The sequence below is a fragment of the Sceloporus occidentalis genome, unplaced genomic scaffold (genome assembly GCF_023333645.1).
Source record: "Sceloporus occidentalis isolate IW3139 unplaced genomic scaffold, rSceOcc1.0.p SCAF_47, whole genome shotgun sequence".
In the NCBI taxonomy this organism is placed as follows: Eukaryota; Metazoa; Chordata; class Lepidosauria; order Squamata; family Phrynosomatidae; genus Sceloporus; species Sceloporus occidentalis.
The window spans coordinates 3,091,965-3,116,843 of NW_028317027.1; the positions used below are offsets into that span (position 1 = coordinate 3,091,965).

The window sequence follows — 24,879 nt, forward strand, 5'->3', positions numbered from 1 at the left end:
GCCTGCTGAGTTCCTGGCGGATTAGCCTGTACAATGTAACAACTTCAGGCTTATTGTGAAATATACCAATTCCCGGAATTACAAAGACTTACAAGCTACATACTGACAGTATGGCACAAAAACTTTGAAGTTATATTTACATATCTGTCAGGCCTGACTGTCAATCACCTAACACATCAGTGAAGTTCTTTATCTTGAACTCCAAGGTTGGAAGACAATTCACTTGATTGTTTTTTTCTGTTCCTAGCCTGTTATTTCTGTTTCATAGGTATTGACCATATATTAAGTAATTATATATATATATATTTGTTTTACGCATTCTATAGGATTAGTGTTTCTCATCTGGCATAACATACCCCACCATTATCTTCTTCCCAGTTTTATAGGAAGGAATATGAGAAAGGACAATGTGTCATTTAGGAACCAGTCCAGGCTGGTCCCTAAATAACACATTGTGCTTTCTTGTATTCTTCCCTAAACAGGTCCACATATTTCTTCCAAGGCACGGAAAATGATACAGATGCCAGTATATGCATAGATCTCTACTAAGAAAAAATAGGATTCAGTTGGTTGGGAAGCCTTCTTTTATTCTTTTCTCCTCACAAAAGACTTGTTCATGTGTCATGATAAATTTTTGTATATCGAGTTGTATATTGCAACAGAGCCACAGAAAATGGACACATTTGATATGATCACTGGAAATGCCACAGTGGAGCCAGAAGTTTGGGCTATTTGGTGGGGGAGGCTGTGGTTCCTTTTTGCCTTTATTTCTCATTGAAGACTGTAGTGGTTTCCTTCATGGCACTCTTGAAGAGGACCAAAAAGATCCAACCCCTCTGCAATAGTGGCAGCATTAAATCTTTGGGGAGTGTCAAGATTTCAGGGTCTGGTTTCCACTGTGGTTCTGTTCCAACACAATCTGTATATCTGCCCCTTTCTTCACTGGATACTGAATCACCGGCACCTTGGGTTTCAATAAAAAAATATATCCAATAAAGCCTATTAGGACATACCAGTACATCTTAACTTTTATGCAGCAACAAGAATTTGTGATCGCTGATGGCATGATCAGGCATTTCCTTCCATGAGACATCACTGCTGATGTCAACTGTCTGATTAGAGAGCGAGAGAGATCTTCTTGGAAAAGTTTTTTTTTGTTTTTTTTTAAAGGACACCACCATCTTGCTAGAGGCAAAATCTCTCGCAGTGGAGATTGTGACTGCTCTCCGGAATGGTCATATCGCGTCCTGGGGTGGGTTGTGGGTGTCGCTCAATGCCTCGCTATCGAGGCATTTCAGCAACACCATTGAAGCTTAGGAGGCGATTGTTGATCATTAGCCCTTTTAAAATGGGCATCTGCTGCCATACAGTGTATGGCGGATGTTGACGTCCAGGATAGGGGCCACACAGGTCCCGATGCTTATCTTGGTGTTGCTGAATGCTTCAAAATTGAGGCATTACAGCAACACTGTTTAAGCAAAGAAAGCGATCGTGGATTGCTTTCTAAGCTTGTTTAATGCCATGACGTGCCAGGCCTGTCATTGGTCGTTAAGAGACTATTTTTGTGTGACACGGCATGTCACTGGTCGTTAAGGGGTTAATGCCCTGATGTGCAAGGGACATTATTGGTTAATTAATAACAATAATAAATTAATGATAATATGTAAAAAATCAAAACATATCCTAAAATAGGATTTCTTCTACACAGTAGATTCCACCGCTGAACGATTACCTAATTTATCTAGCCTTGTCAGTTGTCACTGGTGGCTACAAGGTCAACGTTTTAACAGAATATACGCAAAACAACCACACTGACAGACAAATAAAAAGTCCACGCTGTTCTTGGTTTTAAGTAGTGTTTTCAGACTTTACAAGGTATAACTACACTTAAGCATTTAACAGGTTCGCCTGCCATACACAAGATGTCTCACGGAGCTGCGCATTCCATCCAAAGCAGCACACGCGAGAGGGGGGAAAAACGGCGACGTCCATTTGTGATGACGCAGTAATGCTTAGCTCCGATTGGCTCCCTTTTCCAAAGCTTGAAGGCAAGACCGTTCGGAGATAATAGGGCGCTTGTGGGTGTTGTTCACGTGCGGCTACAAGAGCGGGTAAAACTATTTTATGCGAACTTGTTTTTTGTGAGGGTATTTAATAGCCTATTAATAAGCAAACGTTTGTGGAACTGTAGCTGTTTGCGTGTTTCTATTTTATATGTGACGGATATCGCAAAGTGCGCAATTGTAGCAAATAACTGTGCTGTGGCGCGTATCCGCACGCATCTCTATAGACCGGCTAATTGACGTAATTTGGTAAACTGGTTATGTTTTGGGCAGTGATGCCATACCCTACGCAAAGCAGGTTTAGACGGACACCACGCACTTTCCTCATGTCGGTTTAGGGAAAATGATAGCATTATTGTTATTTTCTAAAGCACGTGAATTTTGGTGCTATTTATAGTAGAACAGTAAATCCAATTCATGTTTTCGTATGTAACTTGCACAAAATCTATGTCAGAAAATATTAGTGGAATCTATTCGTTCTGAGGCTGATTTGGTTTAGAATAGCCCAAAGATCATTTCCCTATCCCTTTCTTAATCTTTAGTACTTTTTGTTTGCCCCAATGTGTGTTGTAACAATTGTGTGTCTTTTAATGGCTGTAGTAACAACATGTTTTAGGTGTATGCTACATTCATGAATGAAGGCACTGGCCTGCGTGTTCCTGATAGGGCTCTCGCCCTCAGTAATATATATCAAACGTTTTATACGTCACTAATATACACCTTGTTTTAGTTTGTGAATTTTACCCACTTATAGCCAATGACACTTAAATAAATGCAAAAGCGGCATGTGTCTGAATCAAACAAATATGCCAAATATTCTTTCAGGGGAGCAGAATATTTGGGACTTCCTGTGTTTTTGAACGGATGAATGTCAGCATTGATAATAAGATGTAAATATCTTTCTCCATTAATATGGTCCTGTTTCGGCTTCCATAATATTTATTTTTATTTTATTCAAAGGTTTATTTGGGAGTACTGCAGTCTTTGCATCTGGTGTTGGCAAAGTAAGTCTCAAGAATGGAAGTCATGGAAAAAGTCGGCGCTCAAAGTTTTGACTGCAGTCGGTGCAGTTTCCATGGCAGCGATTACGAAAGCACACAACTTCATATGGGAACCATCCATCCAGAGTTTTGTGATGAAATGGATACCGGCGGATTAGGAAAGCTAGTTTTTTATCAGAAAAGTGCAAGATTATTTCATTGTCATAAATGCTTCTTCACAAGTAAGATGTTTGCAAATGTTTATTACCATATCCTGTCTCGGCACTCGCCTGAAAAATGGGACAATGAGGAGAAAGATTCTGCGGAGATGAAGTCAGAACCAGGGTCCGTAGTGAACTCTGAGAAGAATTATTCTGAAAGTGGAACAAGTGAGGATGAAAAATCTCAAGATGAACAGAAGCAGGAAGACAAGGAAGATGAAGTTGATGAAAATGATACACTCACATCTTGGCCAGACAAAGTGCCAAGTCAGAGCTCAGACAGTGAATTTAAAAGCAACAGTGTAGAAAAGGCATCTACAGAGTCTCCAGAGACCAAGGATAAAGATTTAAGTAGCGATCAGGAACTGCTAGAATCGGAGTCTAGCAGCACCAGCAGTAAAGTAAGCAAAACAAATTCAGTTAAAGCAAAAGACAACACAGAGATTTCTACTGATATCACAGCTTCACTAGCAAAACACATTCCAGAGTTTTCTGATGATGAAGATGAGTCACCTGCTCTACCAGATGGCATCCCACATTTTTCCGAAGATGAGGATACTATAGCACCATCCAGGGAACTACAAGAGTCATCTGATGATGACGCTGTAAATGATCAGTCAAGAGGTATTGAAGACATTTCTGAAGATGAGATGCCTACACAGGGGAAGCCCACAGATAATGGCTCAGAAGATAACATTCCTGTACATTCAAAGGAAATGGCAGACTCTTCTGATGAAGATGAACCTGTTACTAAGATTAAAAAAATGGACTTTTCTGTGGAGGGTGAGACTCCAGCTCAGTCTAAAGATACAATGCTGTTTTCAGAAGAAGATGAGCCAATAAACACAGCCAAAAACATTGAATATCCAGAAGAGGAAGACACAAGATCCATATCTGAGAATATTGTGGGCTGTTCCGAACAAGAGGAGACACCAAATGTGTCCAAAAACATCATGGAGTTTTCAGAAGACGAAGACACCCCAGCCCTATCTAAGGACATTATGGAGTTTTCAGAAGACGAAGACACCCCAGCCCTATCTAAGGACATTATGGAGTTTTCAGAAGAAGACACTCCATCAGTTTCAAAAGGTTTAATGGAATTTTCAGAGGAAGAGGACACATCTCCTCAGTCGAAAGACATGCCAAAATATTTAGAGGGTAATTCAACACCAACTCAGTCAAAAGAATATGCAGATTTTGACACATTGGTATCAAAGGAACAATCCATGTTATCTGAAGATGATTTCCCACCTGAAAGAAATTCTATCCACGCAAAGGAAAAACTAAATATTACACAAAGTGGAAGCACCCCAGCTCAACTGGCAAGTGTTTTACCTTTTTCAGATTATAGTACGCCATCTTGGTCTAGAGATGCGTTGGATGCTCCAGATGAAGGGGATACGGCTGCTCCACAAGACACCCCTGATCCTACCGAAGATAAGGATGGCTTCATAAAAGATGAAGAAATAATGAAACATGTTCGCCGTGCAAAGGGAAAATTTTATTGCCTGTTATGTGTATGTCGTCCCTTGAAAAAGGGGCCAATGATGCACCATTTGATTACTAGGCATGATTTGCCAAGTCCATTTGTATGCAAAACCTGCGGGAAGACATTTTTGATGGAGACCCATCTAAAAACTCATCTTGCATCCCATAGCAAAGGTTTGTTTAAATGTAACCTGTGTAATTTTCAGACTGATCATGCAAGGGGATTTAAAAAACATCAAACGCATTGCCAAAACCGTCATAAAGACGATGTTAGCAAACCTGTGTTGGACTTCCAGGAGGATCCCAAAGATGAGGAAGCTGAACTTTAACTTTTATGTTTAACTATGTTTACATACGAAGTTCCTTTTACCGTATTGGCTCGGATATAGGCCGCCCCCGTATATAGGCCGCACTCTAAAAGTTTGGTGCTTTTTTTTTAAAGAAAAAGTTTTTTTCTTTAAAACACCAAAAAAACATGCTGCCACTCTCCCCCTCCCCCCCCGAGATATGCTGCCACTGTGCTCCCCCTCCCCCCGAGATATGCTGCCACTCTGCCCCCCCCCCCCCCGACTTACCAGAGTAGACTCCCGCAATATGCGTATACAACTTCCAGTGCCGGCACTCAGCGGATGTGCCAGCACCGGAAGTTGTATATGCGTATTGCGTAGATGTCCCCCGCCGGCCCCGCAAGACACCCGGGAGTCTGCTCTGGTAAGTCTTGGGGGCAGAGGTAAAATGCATCGTGCGGACGGTCACTGGCTGCGGCAAAACGGGTAAACAACCTCCGCAGCCAGTGACCGTCCGCACAATGCGCTTAGACAACCTCCTGTGCTGGCACATCCCCCCAGTGGAAAGTGCTGGCAGGGGAGGCTGTCTGAGCGTATCGGAGAGTAGGATGCAGGTCCCCTGCACCCCCGCTAGACCCCGAATATAGGCCGCACCCCCACTTTAAAGACTTAAAGTGGGGGGGGGGAGTGCGGCCTATGTTCGAGCCAATACGGTATTTCTAAATTAAGAAGTTAAAAACTTAGAGAGTAAGTGACTGTTGCTACTAAGCACTCAATTTAATTATATAAAGTTGTTGAAATTAGAGATCATATAGTATGTAAAAGCAGATGTACAAGGCCAGAGCTAATAACAACTTAGACAAACTAAGAAGAAAAAAAAAAATAGCTGGGTGATAGTAGCATAAGTTATTAAACTTTGTACAATCTAAAGTTTTAAACTTTCGTATTTTTTCTGTGCCTAAATGCATTGTTTAGAACAATACCTTAAAATGCTGTCTGGTGTAAAGGTTAATTTTGGCATTGTGGGTCTGTAAATCCAGTACTGCCTCTCTGGCTGTAAAGTGTATATTTTGCGTAGTAACACAATTTTTTTGCTACTGAAAACTTCCCCACCAACACGTTGTAGATTACTGTGTTTTATGTGGTGAAGTTGAAATATCTTAAGGATTTTTTCACTAAACTAGGAGTTTGGAATGTGGCTGGAAAGTGGTGGTCTCAACTTCCTCACTTCACTCTCTTCAATCTCACTGATATAGAAAGTCCCTAGAGTTTGCCCTTCATAATGTATAATGAAGTAAAGGGATTAAACCACAATTCTATTGCAAACTCTTCTTTTTAGTGACTAGACCTCCATGAGTAGGCGTGAGATGGTTTCCCATGTTAACACCTCAGGCCCTTTTGCAGGAGAAACTCACTGTTGGCTTTCAAAGTGCATTTTATTGCGGTTGTTGAAATATTGAACATTCCTGCAAACTCTTCCTTTTAGTGAGTGCTCTCCTTGGTATTACACGGTATGGTGTTTATTGGGTTTTTCCCCCATTAGGATGAGTGAAATCAGAACTCAGAAAGTTGTTTTTTTTTCCTAAAATAAATAGCAGTATAATGCAGAATATTTTTGTAAAGAAAATGTGTTGTATCTTAGCTGTTAAAATTTTATTTGTAGTTACATTTGGTGTGATTGTGTTAGCCAACTCGGTCCTACTTCCAGGACAAGCTCATTGAGGTTAGCTCTTTATAATGTATGGTTAAGTTGGTGAAATGTAAGCATCCTCTTTTACGGGCATCTGGTTTAATATGTCTCACTGTCTGATCATGTACTGCGGAAGCAAAAAAACCCCCAAAATCACATAAAACCTAATTCAATTTTTTTACAAATGTTACTATTTTGTGGGTTTCTATTGAAATGTAGCCAAGCAAACAATCAAAGCACAGTAACACAAAAGGGTTTATTCCGTAAAGCAGGCACTGGCTATAGAGAGCTTACATGAGTGGTTGTTTTAGCCTATTCCATTCATTTTGAAGGGCCATCTAGGATAAAGGGCCCTACATAGTGGATACTTCAGCTTCTTGCAGGAAAAAACCAAATGGCTTTAACTCGTATGCATGTAAAGATTGTATTGATGTTGTTTTGATAAATTAATGTAGCAACAGTAATTTTAGGTTAAAAAACAAACAAACACATATCCATGAAGTTGAACCTCTCGGCCTCTAGAAGAAGGCTATTACCTCACATTGAAGTAATTTATATTTAAAGACAGCAGTAAATTTTAATGACACCATAGGTAGTGAATCCCACACTTTTATTTTCCTTACAGTAAATAAGCTTTTTTGCTAGTTTAGGTGAAAAGTCTTTCCTACAAGTCTAAATGGAAAACATATTGTTCTTTGTCTCTGAACAGAAGAGACATGTTTCTGTATGTATTGGTGTAATTAGATCATATCCTGTCTACAGCGTGGTTTGCTTCTTCTAGTATAAAGACATCTAGCCTTTCGTAATAACTAAAGTGTCCCATTCCTTGCGTTAAACATTGTAGCCATCCTCTGCGCTCTTTCAAGATCTCTGCCTAGATTTGCAAGTCGTGTTCAGTCTTGCCATTGACTTACATAGAGGCAAAATTATGTTTAAATCCCATTTTTATACCTCCCTTGCAACAGAGGGCTGACATTGGAGACAAACTTGTGTACATTTATCCCAAAGTCTTTCTCATGTAATAATTGCCATAAGACGTCCATTTATGGTATGATTTGAACACCTCCCCCAAAAGAAAGTTTGCCTTTGTCATGTATCTCCTACTGGCAAGATAGATTTCACGCTGTCATTAGACATCTCTCGGGTACCAGTAAGGAAATGCATCTGCAAGTGCAAAGGCTTGTTTGGGCCACTAACCTTGCCACCTTGCTGGCTGCCCGTCTCTATAGGGTTCCCCATCAACCCATGCAACCACTTGTTCCCATCTCTTTGTGCTGGTTCAACATTTTTCCGAAAGGGCCCTTCTGACCTGTATCTCCCCACTCACATTCAACTGTATTTTATTGTGTACATTGGTGATATAAAAGATAGGTGGAAAATGTATTTCCATGTTTTAGCACACCTCCAATCCCCAGGGGAGCACATGTTGCTAGACTGCAATATGAGAGGCACTGATGTTCACAACTGAATGTATGTGTAGACTCTCCTTGTGTTAGCAGGCAGTGTACTTTGTAAGATTTGCCAGCAGGTGGCATTGTTGATGCTGAAATAAACTAAACCCTAAAACACTTTAGTCTTTCTGTGGAACAAAAAATACCCTTAAGAAATTAGTTATCTTATGATGCTTTGGTACTTGATCATTGTAAATGATCAATTAGCATTTTATCAGCATTACGTCCTAAGGTTAGTGGTAAGCAACAAAGTAGCCCTAGTCATGAAATGGTTAACAATTCCTCCACAGAATAAAACTAGCTGGAAATTATTATTATATTTTATTAATATTGTGCCAACAATTTGTGCAGCGCTTCTTACAATACATATATTCAAGGGGTATGACAAGACTAGAACTGACAGACCACAAACCAATACATCACAATAAAAATGCATTAAAATGAGTGTCTAAAACCAATCCCGCTCTGAATTCACCTTGAAGTTTCTAAAGCACTTTCAGAATGCTAGAAGAAGACAAAAGGCATGTTAGTTTCATTCCTTGCCCCTGGTTACATGGGCTCCTTTATTTGCATAGCTTTGAGTACAGCAAAGGGTTGCAATGGCATGAGCCTGTGCTGCATACAAACAGCTTTAATCCATTCAAACGAATGTATGTATATTTAGACGAACATGTTCAACAAGTGAAATAAAATACACTTAGGCCAATTTGGGCATGTCCAAGGACAATCCTTTGAATTCACATAAAGACCTTAATACACATATATGTCTAAGTGTATGTGTAAAATGTATCAGTTATGTCCTGTGTAGCTGGTTTGGGTCTGCACACCTCCCATGTGTCCCATTTTGACTGGGACAGTCCAGGTTTCTGCCCCAATGTCCTACTTCTGTGTACAGTGGAAATCGCCACATATGCAGATCACAGTATCCCAGGGCCGGCCCAAGGCATAATGCCACCCCCCCCCCATTATCTACCCTTCCTCTCCCTCCCTATTATCTACCCCCCCCTTTGCACTTACCTTTCAGCAGTCCTGCGGCGAGTCTCCCTGCTCAGTCTCCGTGCCGGCTTGTAATGATGAGCGCCGGAAATGACGTCATCTTCCGGCACTCAGCATTACAAGCCGGCACCGAGACCGAGCTAGATGGCTCGCAAAGGAGAGCGGGGCGCCCTCTCTCTCCTCCGCTTTAAAAAAAAAAAAAAGGGCGGGGGGCTTGGGGCGGCAAAAGTGCTGCCTGGAGCAATTGCCCCACTCTGCTCCATGGTAGGGCTGGCCCTGCAGTATCCTCTAAGTGTTGAGGCAGAGCAGTGTGATATGATGTTATATTCCAACGTTTTGCCCCAATGCACTGTAAGGTGGCAGGACAGGTAAGAGGATGATCTTGTCCCAGCCCGGCGTGTAACTATGCCACCCAACAAAGGTGTCGTAATTTGGATGCCTGAAAGCTTGCAGGTACTGTGTAATTTGAAGTCTAATAACATTTTACTACTGGTACATAGTATTTTACTGCTGTATGCTGACTTCTAAATTGTATGTGTACAGCCCTATGTACATGTATATGGGTCTGAAAAGAATCTCAGACAAAGTTGTGTCTCCGTATTTTTGTGATCATGTATTGATCCTCTTTATATGATAAGATATACCAACATGAGGCCTAGTGTGTGGACTTCAGCTTCTGTAACGAATACTGATCTTCTGGGGCAAGAATGTGACCTTGCTTGTAGTTTATTGAAAATGATGAAGTAAATGTTTCCAGTTCTGTCCAGGTGTCTGTACTAATGCTTTGTGTTGATACTTTTATATGGACGCACCCTGGCTAATCCTCATTAAATGTATTTTCTAAATAAATTATGCTAATGTAGCCTTATGAAAATCACTACAATGTCCAAATACCTACTTAATATGAATTGTAGCCAGTTAGACACTTACACTGTGTAATGTATAATAGTATAACTTATGGACAGATTGGTAAAATGCTTGGATAGGTTTCCTGACACAAAGGAGACAATTTTTATGCTGTGGAAACTAGTGCTTACATTATGGTCATTTGCATACTAATTGCTAAATGAGCTGACCCATAAATGCTTGAATTATTAACCATTTAATAGCGTATCGTGAATAGCGTATTCTACCAAAGACTCGCCAAATGTTTTAACCAAATGGCTCTAATACCGGACCCCGTGTGATGCACTTAATCGAGTCACTTGCTTTTCAACAGGTATATCAACCATAACCATACTAGTAGTAAAAGCATCAACTGGGAGTCTTACATATGACTGCATCAGTGGAGTCAGTTCCAGATATGGGTATGGTCATTTGAATTAAGGTCATTTGATTTACGTATGCTGGTGGGAGATGATATTGACTTGATTTCCTCTTTAACCAGGTGCTTATGAAATGTTCCACCAGTGCCACTCTGTAATCGCTCTTAGCTGGAAAAGAGGAAATCGAACAGGAGCTATACAAATACATTTAATGTTCCTAAAAATGTTGTGAGGAACACTGTATTCGTAAAGCAGTAATCGTAGGCATGTTGCGTATATCAGGGTTACCTCTGTACTTAATTGATTTGAAGACAACAGCAAATCATTTCAAATAAGCTGTAACTGTTGATATGGCGATTGAAAGACTCTAGTTAAATTGACTCGAGAGGATCATCGAGTTGCTTTCGGTTGTATAATTTGTCATGTGCTTCTGTTGAATGGGTGGCCAAGATGGACACAGAAATTTGTGCACAACAGTTTGTTGTCCCTGCTCCTCAAATTAAGCAATGGGATCGATTTTGTCAAATTGATACCCTTTTTCAGCTCGGTTGTCATCTCGACTCAAGTTTAATTTCTGTAAATAGATGAGTTGCTATAGTTTTCGTAGAAACTCTCATTGGGTAACATGGATAGAAAAGTGATTGACTTGACAATAATGCACTCATCTGAAACAATATTTCTTAAAATTCTGACAAACTAAAACTTCTGTTTTATTGCAAATAGTTTTATATAAAATAAACCACTATAAAATCAAGTCACTTACATTTATTTTGCTGAGACTGAACTTTTTTGCTTTTGACTAACCCCAGTCATTTCCAATTCCTGTCCTAGCAATAAACTAGAATGGTTGCCATGTGAGAAGATGAAGTGTAAATTTACCCATGACAAGCGTATCATGATAGACTGTATCCTCTTTGCCTTTGCGTATAGAAATCCCAGAGCAATCGGTTCTTCCCCATTGGACCTTGTAAGTTCACTGGTTTGTTGTATTATGCTGTGTTTTATAGAGAAGGTACTTCTTAAAACAAACAAAACAGAAAAAAACGCCCACTTATGCAGAACTCCATCTATAGCAAATAGTAAAGATTAAGGAATGGACACGCATCACATGGCCGGTAAAATCCTCTTCTAATTATTAAGCTGATATAGCCTTGTAAAGCGGCCGAGGATTCTGTGTGACAGTGTGACACAAGTCCCTTAAAGGATAATAAAGAGAATTGTTCCTGCATTCTCTCCTGTACACCAAGAAAGTTGCTAAAATCGCACATGTTGTATCATTAGACACAAAATATAATATCTAGTTACAGGTTCATTGTCTGTCATTTAGTGATCTGTGATATATTGTAAGCAGTATAAAGCTAACATGGCTTCATTAGAGCTTTGTAAAACTGTTAAGTAAAGAAAGTAAGTATAAGTAAGCTGGTAGAAGACTGTACTAAGAAGATAATAGTCTTATAAGCTGCATTAAAAAATGTAGAGGCTTTTTCCATTTGTAGCAGCTAAAGTGGGCATGGTATACCATGAATTGCAGGTGGACGGATCTTGTCATAGATAGCAATTGATTAGGATTCTGACCATCACAATTTCGAGGTTGCTTACAGTTTTATAGATTCAGTAGATGGTGCTGCAATGTATAGGGTAGTGGTCTTCACTGGTACCTTATGTTTTTAGACTGAGACATTGTTGGTGTTACTGCAACTATAGTATTATAGCATATCGCCTAAATGCAAATTCAAATCATAAATGGTCTGTATTTGGTTTTAACGTTCATTATAATACAAGTTGGAAACAAAAATTAAAGCAAACCTAATTAAAGAGTGGGTGGGAATATAAATTGACTATGAAACTGTTGAAGGCCTTCTAATCTGCGCATTGAAATATAACACTATTTTGTTTGACTGGGGCACTCTAAGGCAGCTATGGCACCATAGAACCTTAGGGTCATCAAACATGTAGTAGTAGCCTCAGTGGAAGGCTCCATGAGCAAGCTAAGGAAGGAAAGTTGTGGGAGCTACACCTGGAGAGGGGGTGGAGAGGAGAAGGAGATGGTGAGTGTGTGTATGTATAGGAATATATAAGTATATGTTGGAGTGTGTAGTTGTGTAAATGTCTGGTATATGGGTGTCTGAGCATATGGTGTTAATTTATGTGCATGTGTATAGCATAGGTGTTTGTGTCAGACTATGTCAGGGGTGTGCCTACTGTTAATGGCTCTGGGGAGAGGGAGAGTGTGTGTATGTATCCATTAAAGTATGATATTAGAATATGTGTGTGTGTATGGCTAGTGCTAGTGTATGGTATTTGAGCAGGTTTGTGTGTTAGTGTGAAGAAATACTGCACCCAAGTGCTGCTAACCATGGCCTCACCACAGTTGTATGACCAATATTGTGCTGTGGATTGGCTTTACATACATGAGACTAATAACATAGGCATAAAAAAGCCAGGGAAGGGGAGACCCACTCTTCCATGCCATATATATATTAGAAGCAACGCATTGCAGAACTTAAAGGTATGGGCTACACCAACTGTCTGACATGAAACCACATATAAGCCAAATAATCATGTAAATGATATGTTCCTTGCAGACTTGGGGACTCTTCAGTTTTTATCTTATTGTGAAGCACTGCTTTCCTAGGTCTCTGGGCCAGTTTCTTCTTTTTCTTAGCAGGGGAGTGATGTTTGACCATGTTGACTCCTTAAAGGCTGTCTAGGACTAACTCGTCCTTTGTGTTGACCTAACATCGCCATTTCACAAAGCCATTCTCACACAAGAAGAAGTGCTCCAGGTACCCTGGGAAGAACAAAGGGCCTCAGATGTGTTTAATATAACATTTAAAAATGATGTGTCCATCACATGTGAAGCTGCTATCTGGATGGTGCATGGTTAGAACTGAGATTTTTGTATGATCATTCTCCAGTGTTTTTCCATGCCTTTATATATTAGCAAACCACCTAATTATAACATGAACATGAGTCAGACTTAAAACTGCCAAAACCTTTCTGTACAGTCAGCAAGCTGTGACACACCTAACATGGAACACGGAGCAAGGGTGTGTGCTCTTTGTGCAATACACGAAATATATATGTATTATGCCTTACGTACAAAAAGCAAATACAATTTAAAAGCGCTTATCTAAGACATGTAAGTATTCGATTAGATGGGGGCTAAGCAATATCTGGCTATAGGGTCAGTGGCATATCCAGGCCTAGGCAAAAGGGCTACTAGGGGGCAGCAGTCGAGGAGCTGCTACAAAACCGAGGGGAAGGGGCAGGTTGCCCTCTTCAGAAATCATCTTTGATCTCCCCAACCGGCCTACTTGCGCTATTAATGCTGTACCAGCACAGCCTAGACTGAATTAAAAGGCGCTAGGCACCCTTAAGAAACCGCATGTGCGGATATAATGTCATATCCCAGCATGCTGTGTCTTAAAGGCTCACAGCGCCTTTTAATGCATTCAGGATGCTGACTGTGGAGACGTCACTGCCTCGGGTCGGGCCTAGGGCAGCGCCCATGGTAAATACGTATAGTGTGATGGAATCCTCAATATAGATAAATGCTATTAAATAGTATTTGCTGGGTGTGCCCTTATTTCTTGCTTTGTTGTACATGTACGTATATACATATTTTATATGAAACTAAAGAAAGAGAAAACAAAGGGAGGTATTCCAAAAAATACCTCATGGATATAGATGTTTGTGTGAGTGTTTTACATCTTCTGGCGAATTATATAACACAACTTTGACTAATCTGCTTTCCTAATAGCAAAACAAACACACTACGGTTAATCAGTGGCTAGTTACACTGAAACAAAACACATAACCAGATAGAAAAAAAAATCTAAATGAGCATCTTATGACTCGCTAGTTGGACATGGCATAAGCAGGGCTGTCATCAGAATTCCATTACACCCTCTGACATAACACATGCGATCTTACTAACTCTACACTGAATATCCACCATGTCCGTCACCAGCCAGTTCATTTATTTCAAAATATCTTCAGAAATAAATGTATACCTTCCTCTTGTGGGACACGCATTTGTTACCAACAATAGGGATCTGCAAAATCAAATACGTATTTCTTCCTCGATTCTTTAAAATTATACATATCTCCCCTCCTCTGTTCGGTTACGGACGTTTATTGTGTTGAAATATCTAAATGTTACCCTGTAAGTAATGGAAACCAGATTGTGTGTTCTTTTTGTTTTAGCATTTGTATATGTAAGCGTATGATGTTAAGATGAAGGTGTGTCACCATGTGGAGTTAGACTGACAGGGGTTAGCCTTAGTGGTGGGGGATGAGGAGGGAGATAATGTCTGTACAATTCTAAACGTGCATGGTATTTGGACTGCGTTTGTGAGTTGGTATGGGGGGGGTAAGCAATCAGAATGGTGCACTGAATCTGGAAACCTGAAAGTTGGCACCTGGGAGACTCAAGGGAGTACGCGGAGGACAAGGGACATATCTGCCATTCTATCTTTGATGACCTGATTTCTTCTTGCCCTCTTAAATGGACGCTTAAGGAGCATTAAAGGCTTTTAGCTAATATCAATCATCTCACCTGATTTGCTCACTAGTTATAACAAAAAAAAAGTGTTTTGACCATTTTTACATTTTTTTTTTTTAAATTACAAAAAACTGCCAGTTACAAGGTACATTTTGGTAGATATAATCAGATACCTGTTTAAAACAAAACAGACACAGCTACCACCTGTCCCAATTTGGTTGTTGCAGTCCCAGGGATACTTTTGGCCATATTTAATGTTAAGCATGTTTGCCTAGTAACAGCATGTGCAATGACAGTTTTTTCTTCATAGAATGTGTGGGGCTGCGTGCAACATAACCAAGTATGAGCATATAATATAAAACTGCTGATTTGATTAAAAAAAACTGCTAACTCTAAAACACACAGGTTGCATTTGCAGTTTACAGGACTTTGTGCCAAACCATTGTCTGGGAAATCAGTCTCATATCCAGCCAAGATTTATCAACACAATAGGCTGTCTGATAGCCCATTAGCTGGCAGCTGACTCCATTAAAATAACATTGGAATAAATAAAAACGGACCAGCAGGATTATCTACTTCTTTGTGTGTGCACTAGTTAATAAAATGCCTAAGAGCATCACAGTGATCCATACGACTCATAAAGGCATGTTTAATATGTCAGATGTTTATGACATGTACATACCTCCCAACATTTCAAAATGTGAAAGAGGGACGCTTTTTTTATTTTAATTTTAAATTGCTCATGCAATTGCGCTTTACAAGTCCACGCTTGCATCGCCACTTAAAACATGCTTCATTTTTGTCAGCACATATTAAAAATAACCAATTGAATTGAATTACAATGAGGCTCAGCCAGACATGCTTCTTCCATAATGCCGACTGAGCATCATGGGAAGTACAGTTAACAGTAGATAAAGCTGCAGATGCTAGCTGTGAATTACAATTCCTATGATGGCCAGCCAGCCAGGTGTCCACCATGACTAGACATCATGGGAGTTGTAGTTTGCAACTAACACCTTTATTTAACGTAAGACCTCTACTGTCTTATCGCTCATATGATATGTTAGAATTATACAGTTTAGTTGTTTTAGGATCCTAATTTAACTGGTAGTCTACATGAGTTGAATAGTTCTTGTCTGTCGTAACATTCTATGTTTCTACGTAAACTGGCTCACACCCTTACAAAATAACTGAATCAGTAATACCGCTGAATAAATCCATAGGAATGTGCAAGGAGGTGCTAGGCAGATTATTCAATCATTCTCAAAGGCTGTAGTTTAAGCTCTTTCATAATGACATTCCAAGAAACATAATTGGACACGCTAGAAGATCATTTCAATATTGTGTTTGTCTTGAGATTATATTTTTTTAGTATAAATGAAAGACCCCCCCAGGCCTCCTTTGATCTTTTCTGTTCACCTGTATGTTAGCTTATATAGCTAGTCAATGGTACAGGCAGGTCATGGATGGGTTCAACCCTGAACCACCTGCTAGCAAGGAATGCTCTGGACGCATAGGTGCAAAGACCTGGAAGTGTCTAAAACCAGTAATGAGCCAACTGTTAAGTAAATAATCAGTGTTTACAGATGGGGGTCAGTGAAGCAAACATAGCTTTTCAATGCATAGGACCCTTCCATATATAAATCTATAAAATGACTCTTTGTGAGCCAAGACTTTAATTATTTAAGAGGTAGTGCTGAGTTGGGTTATGGCTGGCTTTTGTTTACAAGCTTTTGTAAATTAATTATGGCTGGGATGTGTTTACAAGTGTTTATTCGTTAGGAGGACACTCCAACCATCATATGTACAAAAAACTGACTATGAGAAACCAATATATTGGGTAAAGAGGGTCCTGCTCGCTAGCTTACACTGTAGAGGGGAGACTTTATAATGTAACGTTAGGGTGACCACAGCCATGTTTTCCAGGACATGTATTTTTTACATATTACGAACCAGCCCAGGCGAAGTAACATGGCCAATGTGGTCACCCTAAGTTGTGTGGTCCCTTTAAATTTTCATTGTTTCCCCATGCAAATACACTGGGGATTCTGCAGATTCCACCATATGCTTGTGCCATTTGGTCAATTAAACCCCTGTGCGCATACAGGGAAAGTGCTCCCCTTGACTGAGGCAGACAATCAGTGGCAAGACTCATCAGACCAAGTAGGAGAAGGGCATCTGCAGTTGTACAGCTGCAGCTTCTAGCACTGGTAAGAGCTTCTTTTTTCATTTTTGAATAATGCATATTAAAGTACTCACAAAGTTCTCACATCTATTGATGAATAAATGGAAACTTTATTTTAAAGTTTTCTGGCTCTTTAGGGCCTTAGTCTGTGTAATGTGTAAAACTGCTTTCTTTAAATCTTCTTGACAGCCTTAGAGGTTAAAGAAGTCAGTCCTGCCTTATTTTCTATTCCCAGTACAGTCAGACAGACTATGCAAGGACTGAGTCATCATACACGTGATGCCTGAAGCCACAATTTACTGCCACCAATTATTTTTAATAAAATATGCAAATTAAAATAGAGTAAATAACACAAAACCTTTACTTTTCGTCTCACTGATTTCTGGGCCTAGAAAGTTTTGTCCTCTTAAGTGACTACAAATTCAGGAGGGCGTTTTATCTCATTTTATATTTCTGTAGGAATAAATTGAACAAATTCAAAGTGCCTGGAAACAGATGACTAAATACACACACACACCAGCATGGGGGCAGGAACCCCATCAGTTACCTCTTTCCTCACCATCCCCTACCCCACTTTCTCCCCATTTCCTTTTTTGCAAACACGTACAATAATATATAACTTGAAACACTGGTAAAAATAATGTACATTTAATACATTAAATATAGGAAAAAACAGCGAATCTTTGTAACAAATTTTTTTTTAAATATTGAAAAATTGGACCCTAGACAAGCATTTTCTTGTGTTCCGCTCCACGCTCCCTAGCATGCAATCACTCCCTTCGCTACCACACAAAAAAAATATTTGCCAAACTGACTGCAGATTAGGGGAAAACTGTGAGAGTCAGTGAAGTCTTCCCTCCTTCTGGCCCTACCGTGACTTTGAGAGATCCTCTCCCCTGTAATCATCCTCAGAGTCCCTTTGTCCATGCCTCTCTTTTCTTTCCTCTCTGTAGTTCAGATAGATATCAAATAAACAACACATGTAAACAGCACTTACATGTATAGATCAACTGAATAAGACATACAAACCCTGTATTTGCAGGTATACATAATGTATGGGCACTTAGCATAGCAGATATGGATCAACAGAATAACACACAAACCCAGCTTTGCAGGTATAGATCAATTGGAAATCACATGTAAACTCAGCATTAAAGGTATAGATAAAACCCCCTAAATTACAGGCATAGATCACAGGTTGCACACCCCAAAGGCCAGCCCAGGCATCCAGAACCTGACCAGCACCCAGATTACACAAACAAATTACAGTCCAGAGTGAGCCAACTTTGTCCCCAAAAAGCCCAGCATGAGCCAACGTTGTCCCTAAACAGCCCAGTGTGAGACACCTTGGTGCCCAAACAGCCTGCCCTGACACCAGTACAGGCTCTGACATACCAAACACACACAGCAGGACAGGCTCTGCCACACTGAAACCCAAACATACACACACTAGGACAGTCTCTGCCACACCGACACCCAGACACACACACACACACACACACACACACACACGCACACACGCACACACGCTCTGACACCGACACCCAGACACACACACCAGGATAGACTCTGCCACACTGACACCCGCATCAGTACGGGTTAATCTACACAAAGTATAAAAATGCTTTTTACACTGGTTTTCTGTCTGTTCTGCACCTTGTGAATTGATGCCCCAGCCAGGCCCCCCTTTGGTTTTAATGTATTTCCCCCATACCCTTGTGTATTGCCCCATGTGCATTTATGCCCCAACACCCTTGTGTATTGATTTATGTGATGTCCCCAGCCAGCAACCCCTCCCTTGTGTATTGATGCCCCCTTTTGTTCTGGTTAATGTACCCATGTGTATTGCCCCCAGCCACCCACCCCTCTTTGTGTATTGATTTATGCGATGCCCCAACCACACTGTTGTGTACTTATACCCCCCTCAGCCACCCCCTTTTTGTATTTAATTGTTGTCCCAATGCACACCCCCCTTTGAATATGGGTCCCCTTCCACCTAACCCCAACTTTAAAACTCGCAGCCGCATCGGCATCTCGGTGTGCTGGCCCACGGACTGGCCAGCCCACCATGGGTGCCACAGGCTTTGGCCCTGCATTAAAGACAGCCTGGCGCGGCCGAATCGGCCACTGCAGTGGGAGGCTTGCCGGCCGTTTTATTTAAATTCAGGGCAGCCTGGGAGACAATTGCCCCCTGCCCCCGGCCCAGCCTGCATGGAAGCTGCACACAAGTATTGTGGGGTGTCTGGTCATTCAGCCCATGGTAGGTTGTTTGTCCCAGTTGTGTGTAATTCCATGTACTCTCTTCATCTGCTCTCTGCCAAAAGTCTGCCTCTCTCTGTAATGTAACCAGGGCAAGATCAGCTAATCCAATGGAGAGGGAGGTAGTAATAATAGCAATACAAATAATAGTAACTAAGTGACATTATATGTTTGTGTGTGCAGGTGTCAAATTTTATTTTGTGAAAATGCATGTACAGTGGATCTTATGTAAAGCTAAGACATGAGAATACTTTTTCAGAATTGTTTTTGTGTGGTCTACCAATAGTAGTGAAAGGACACAGTATAGACACTTTCTTACTCAATTAAATATTGTGTAATCCTGGTTCTCAGTTGTTAGCCAATTCCAAAGTCAAATCTGCACGAACAATGAAATATCAGAATTTGTCCTGGATAAAACCCTACATACTATCATTGTGACTTAACTGATATGTTGTAACCAAGAACTGTTTTTTTTATGTATTTGGTAACTAAATTGTTTTTATTTATTTTGGTCCTTGGTTATCTGAGTTGGGGGGGGGGGGTATTTTTCTCTCCCTGAGAGGCTGGGGCATTTTTTTTTATTTTGCTATAGTTATATCCAGGCAAACAGCTAACACTTTAGCTGTTTACCAGGTTAAGCTATTCACAAATGCCTTGTTATTGAACCTTCTTTTGCGAAGCACATATGAAATACAAACAGGAGGGCACCTATATACCTTACGCACTACCTAGATCCTAAACCCCTAAAAATCCAATGCACTTATCTACACATACTATATTGACACACTATATGACCAAAAGTATGTGGAGAGTAGACACCACTTCTAATTATTGAGTTTAGGTGTTTCAGCCACACCTGTTGCTAACAGGTATATAAAAACAAGCACATAGACAGCCTTCTCCATAGTACAATGGATTGTACTAAAGATCACATTAAATGTGGCATTGTCATAGGTTGCCACTTTTGCCACAATCAGTTTGTGCAATTTCTGCCCTGCTAGATCTGCCTTGGTCCTATTATTGTGGAGTGGAAACATCTAGGAGCCCAGCCACAAAGTGGTAGACCATGCATACTCACAGAGCAGAACTACAGAGTGCTAAAGCGCAAAGCCTGTGGAAACCTCCACTACTGTAACTCTGAAACTCTGAAAGCAAGATCAACACTAAGTCAGGAGCTTCATGAAATGGGTTTTAAGTGTACCAGCAGCTGCACACAAGTTGAAGATCTCCATGCACAATGCCCAAAGTCTGGCATGGAATGGTGTAAAGCACACCTCCACTAAACTCCATCAGCAGTGCAAACATGTTTTTGAGTAATGAAGCACGATTCACTATCTGGAAGTCTGATAGATAGAGCTGGGTTTTCTTGGATGCCAAGAGAACGCTACCTACCTGAATGCATTGTGCCTACTGTTATGGTCTAAGTTCCATTGAAGGGTAATGTTAATGCTACACCATTAGGGATCAATATGAGAGCACGATTTATCTTTGTTTGTTTGTTTTTAGCTCCCCTTGAGACCTATGTATTTTTTTTAATCTCAGAATATCAGAAAGTTCATGGCTGCTACTACCCAGGATCACTCAATGTTTCTTTGTTACAGAGAGTAGCAGCAGCTGATTGTGGAAACTTTCTACTTAAGTCAGATTTGTAACCCTTTTGTTTATTATCAGAACACTCTTAGGTATTCAAATTAAAAGTTACGTTTAAATTCATTTTTTTTTGCGGGGGGGGGGTATTTCTAGTTCTAAAGTCATTTCACACAATTCTATTTCCAACTTTGGTTTGCCAGTTTATGGAAGGTCCTTTTCTATTCCAGCATGACTGTGCCCCAGTGCACAAAGCAAGCTCCATAAAGATATGGATGGATGAGTTTAATGTGAAGGAACTCAAGTGGCCTGTCCTGACCTCAACCCAGTTGATTACCTTTGGGACTAATTGGAATATAATTTGTGAGCCAGGCCTACTTGTCCAATATCAGTTCCTGACCTCACAAATTATGTTTTGGCTAAATGGGCTCCAAACTCTGGTGGAAAGCGGCTCCAGAAGAATGGAGGCTTCCACCAATATATATACAATAAGTAGAAAACCATAATGTTTTGGAAAAACAATGAAAAATGCTAAATAGACTTTGTTTTGTTCAACCCTCATTTATTACAAATGGTTAAACTGTAGATGATTATCTTTTATTCCTGGTAAGTCAAATAGAGATATGGCTTCCAATATTATGAGGTCATTTCAAACACCTTCCATACAGTTATTTTTTTTAAATTATTACTACTGTAACAACTTCCATTCATGCTTTGCACATGAAATGCTTTGTAGGGGTTCCATCTAATCCTGTTTTTTTCTGGCTTTATGCTTTGGCACTGGATAAAAGTGGGTGATCATCAAATCAGTCAGGGCCACCATTAGAAACCTTTGAGCGCAGAATCAGTTTAAAGCATAGGCTCCACTCCTTCACATTCTATCATATGAATCCCTCAAGCTCAACTTTACTCTTTGTCCTCATGGCCCTTTGCTTAAAAAAACAACCCAAACAAAAATGCCTATCCTCCCATGTTAAGGAAGCACAGCTCTCTTTGGCCACCATAATTCTATATACATAGTCTTTCTGTTGTTTGTGTAAATAGCTTCTGTTTTTTTTATTCTGACCTGATTGCTGGTGAGGTGGATTAATTTAGGGATTTTCTTTTCATATATTTGAATGTTATACTGTCTGTGGGCATCACATCCACTACATGAAGTGTTTCTGCAACATTTCAAAAGAAACCAATAAGTGGAAGATCTTGAAGTATTCCAATAATGAGGGCAATGGGTGGCATGACATTATAGCTGCGCATGAAATCAAATGCCTGTCTCTCTCATTCCTGGATGTTGGTGTTGGAGGTAGATTTTAGTAGCAGGAGCTGAGCGTGAAGGCATGGAGGGTGTTGGCATGTGAGTATTTAGGATTCTTGCACCATCAGTTTTGGCTGGGTACCAACTTACACATCAACATTATATTAGAATAAATATACCTAAATGCTAAATAATGAGCCATAGTTGTTTATTTGAGATTTCTACAAGTGGTGGAAATACCAGAGTAGCGTTTTGATTAACCTGTATCTTCAGACATGTTCCCATGGCACCCCCACTAGATGACACCCTGGAAATGGTGCCAATTCCACTTTTCCTTGCTTGTACATAACCTCCAAACTGCTTTCTAGTAAGCACCCTAAAAGAAAAGAATCATAAGAGATCTGCTGCAAATCAAGCAAGCTATAAACCAGCTGGCTGGGATGAGGGTGTCTCACGCGGAGTCATGCTCCGGTCAGCAGGAGGGAAGACCCCACTGACTGACTGACTGTCTTCGCCTAATCTTCAGAATCAGTGTGGCAAGCACTTTTGTGGTATTTTTGCTGTTGTGGCGGTGGGTGTGATTGCATTCAAGGGAATGTGGTGGAAATGCTTCCCCAGGGTCTAATCATTATTAAGGACTCCCACTACCCCACCCCATGCTAGCAATGAGGCCATGAGTCTCTTAAGCATACAATGTTCAGAAGGGCAAGATATGGGTAGCAGGTCATGAGAGCCTAGTCCTAGGTAGCAGTCCACAGCAGTTCAGTGCCAGGCAGGAGACTGTGGGGGGCCATGCCTGGGCCCCATACACAGGTACTGGTTGTATGCCCCCCTTGATAGCAGCCCTGTTAGATGCATAGTGGTGAGACTCGTGAATAGTTATCTATCTCTGCTACTTTAGCATCACAAATTGACTACTTTTATAACAGAGACATGCACACCATTTGGTAGAGCACATTCTTCTAGCTTCCTAGAAGTGTTCACTATTTTGGAACAAAATGTATGTTAAGATTAAAGTCTCAGATGTGTTATTTTTAAAAGCTAAAAGCTATACTTTAAAGATATCATTTATAAGAAGGCAACCCTCTGCATTTTGCTAGGAATGCCATATGGGTTTGTGAGATCTGGTGGCATTCTCCTTGCACCTAACAGTATACAAGCAGTGGATTTGTATACTTTCTCCTATGTTATTTTTAGTTGACAAAAAATATACATGGAATCCATTATCTATAATATCTATCGTGACCTCATCACATTTCCCTGATGGTTTAGAACACATTTTGGTAGAGAACACAGAACTCAGCCAGAGGCTCCTGAAAACACAATATTAAAATGCACACTGTATGCAAAGAATTACTTACGTAAAACAGAAATGTACGCAAAACCAATTGTTGATATGCGGAAAGGTAAATATTATTATGCAAAAATGCACCCCCTACATTCCTAAAGAATTACACTATTTTAAAGCTATGGATCTCTTTCTCATGTAGCATGAATTTGACATGTTGTTGGTTAACTGTGTAAATCACCACACCATGTTTTTATGGACCTCGCTTTTTCCACAGGGTCACAGCCATGCTGAAACATGAAAAGACCTTCCCCAAACTGGTGCCGCAAAGTTGAAAGCATATAATTGTGTATGCTGTAGCATTAACATTACCCTTCACTGGAAATAAGGGGGCCTACAACAAACACTGAAAAATAGTCTAAGACCATTATCCCTCCTCCACCAAACTTTACAGTAGGCACTATGAATTCTGGTATGTAGCGTTCTCTTGGCATCTTCCAAACCAAGATTCATCACTCCAAAGAACACTTCTGTACTAGTCAGGGCCGGCCCGACAATGGAGCCAAGTGGGGCAACCGCTCCAGGCGGCACTTTTGAAGGGGCGGCACTTTGCCGCCCCAAGCCCTTTTTTTTTAAAGAAAAAGCAAAAGAGAGAAAGGGGTGCCGAGTGGTTTTCGCTTACCAAGCTGTCAGTACCCGCTCGGCGCCCCTCTCTCTCTCTCCGCTGCGGCGAGTCTCCCTGTTCGGTCTCGGTGCCGGCTTGTAATGCTGAGTGCCGGAAGATTTCCGGCGCTCAGCATTACAAGCCGGTACCGAGACCGAACAGGGAGACTCGCCGCAGGACTGCTGAAAGGTAAGTACAAGGGGGGGGGGCGGAGGGAGAGGAAGGGTATATAATGGGGGGGGCGGCAGGGACGGAGGGAGAGGAAGGGTAGATAAGGGGGGGGGCGGCGTTTTAAAATTCGCCCCAGGCGGCATTTTGCCTTGGGCCGGCCCTGGTACTAGTCCATTTGCAGTGTGTTTTACACCACTCCAGGCAACACTTGACATTGGGCATAGTGATCTTCAGCTTGTGTGCAGCTGCTGGGCCATGGAAGCCTATTTCATGGAGCTTTTGATGTGTTCATGCTGACTTTGCCTCCAGAGGCTGTTTGACTGATGCTACAGGGGACATCCATTCTTTACGTGCTTTGTGCTTCAGCACTCAGTGGCCTTGTTCTGTGAGTCTACTGCATGGTCTACCACTTCATGGTTGAGCTCCTAGACGTTTCCACTTCACAATAATAGGACTTACAGTGGACCAGGGCACATCTAGCAGGGAACAAAGATGGCATCCTATGGCAGTGCATTTAAAGTCACT

General features: G+C 40.8%; 1 protein-coding gene across 1 annotated transcript; it reads left to right on the top strand.

The window, feature by feature from the left end:
- Nucleotides 1-3,080: 3,080 nt before the first annotated feature.
- On the top strand, nucleotides 3,081-5,081 carry LOC149289226 (uncharacterized). Its single transcript, XM_089490887.1, has one exon. It carries the CDS (start codon nucleotides 3,081-3,083, stop codon nucleotides 5,079-5,081), a length of 2,001 nt encoding a protein of 666 aa, XP_089347013.1.
- Nucleotides 5,082-24,879: the final 19,798 nt, after the last annotated feature.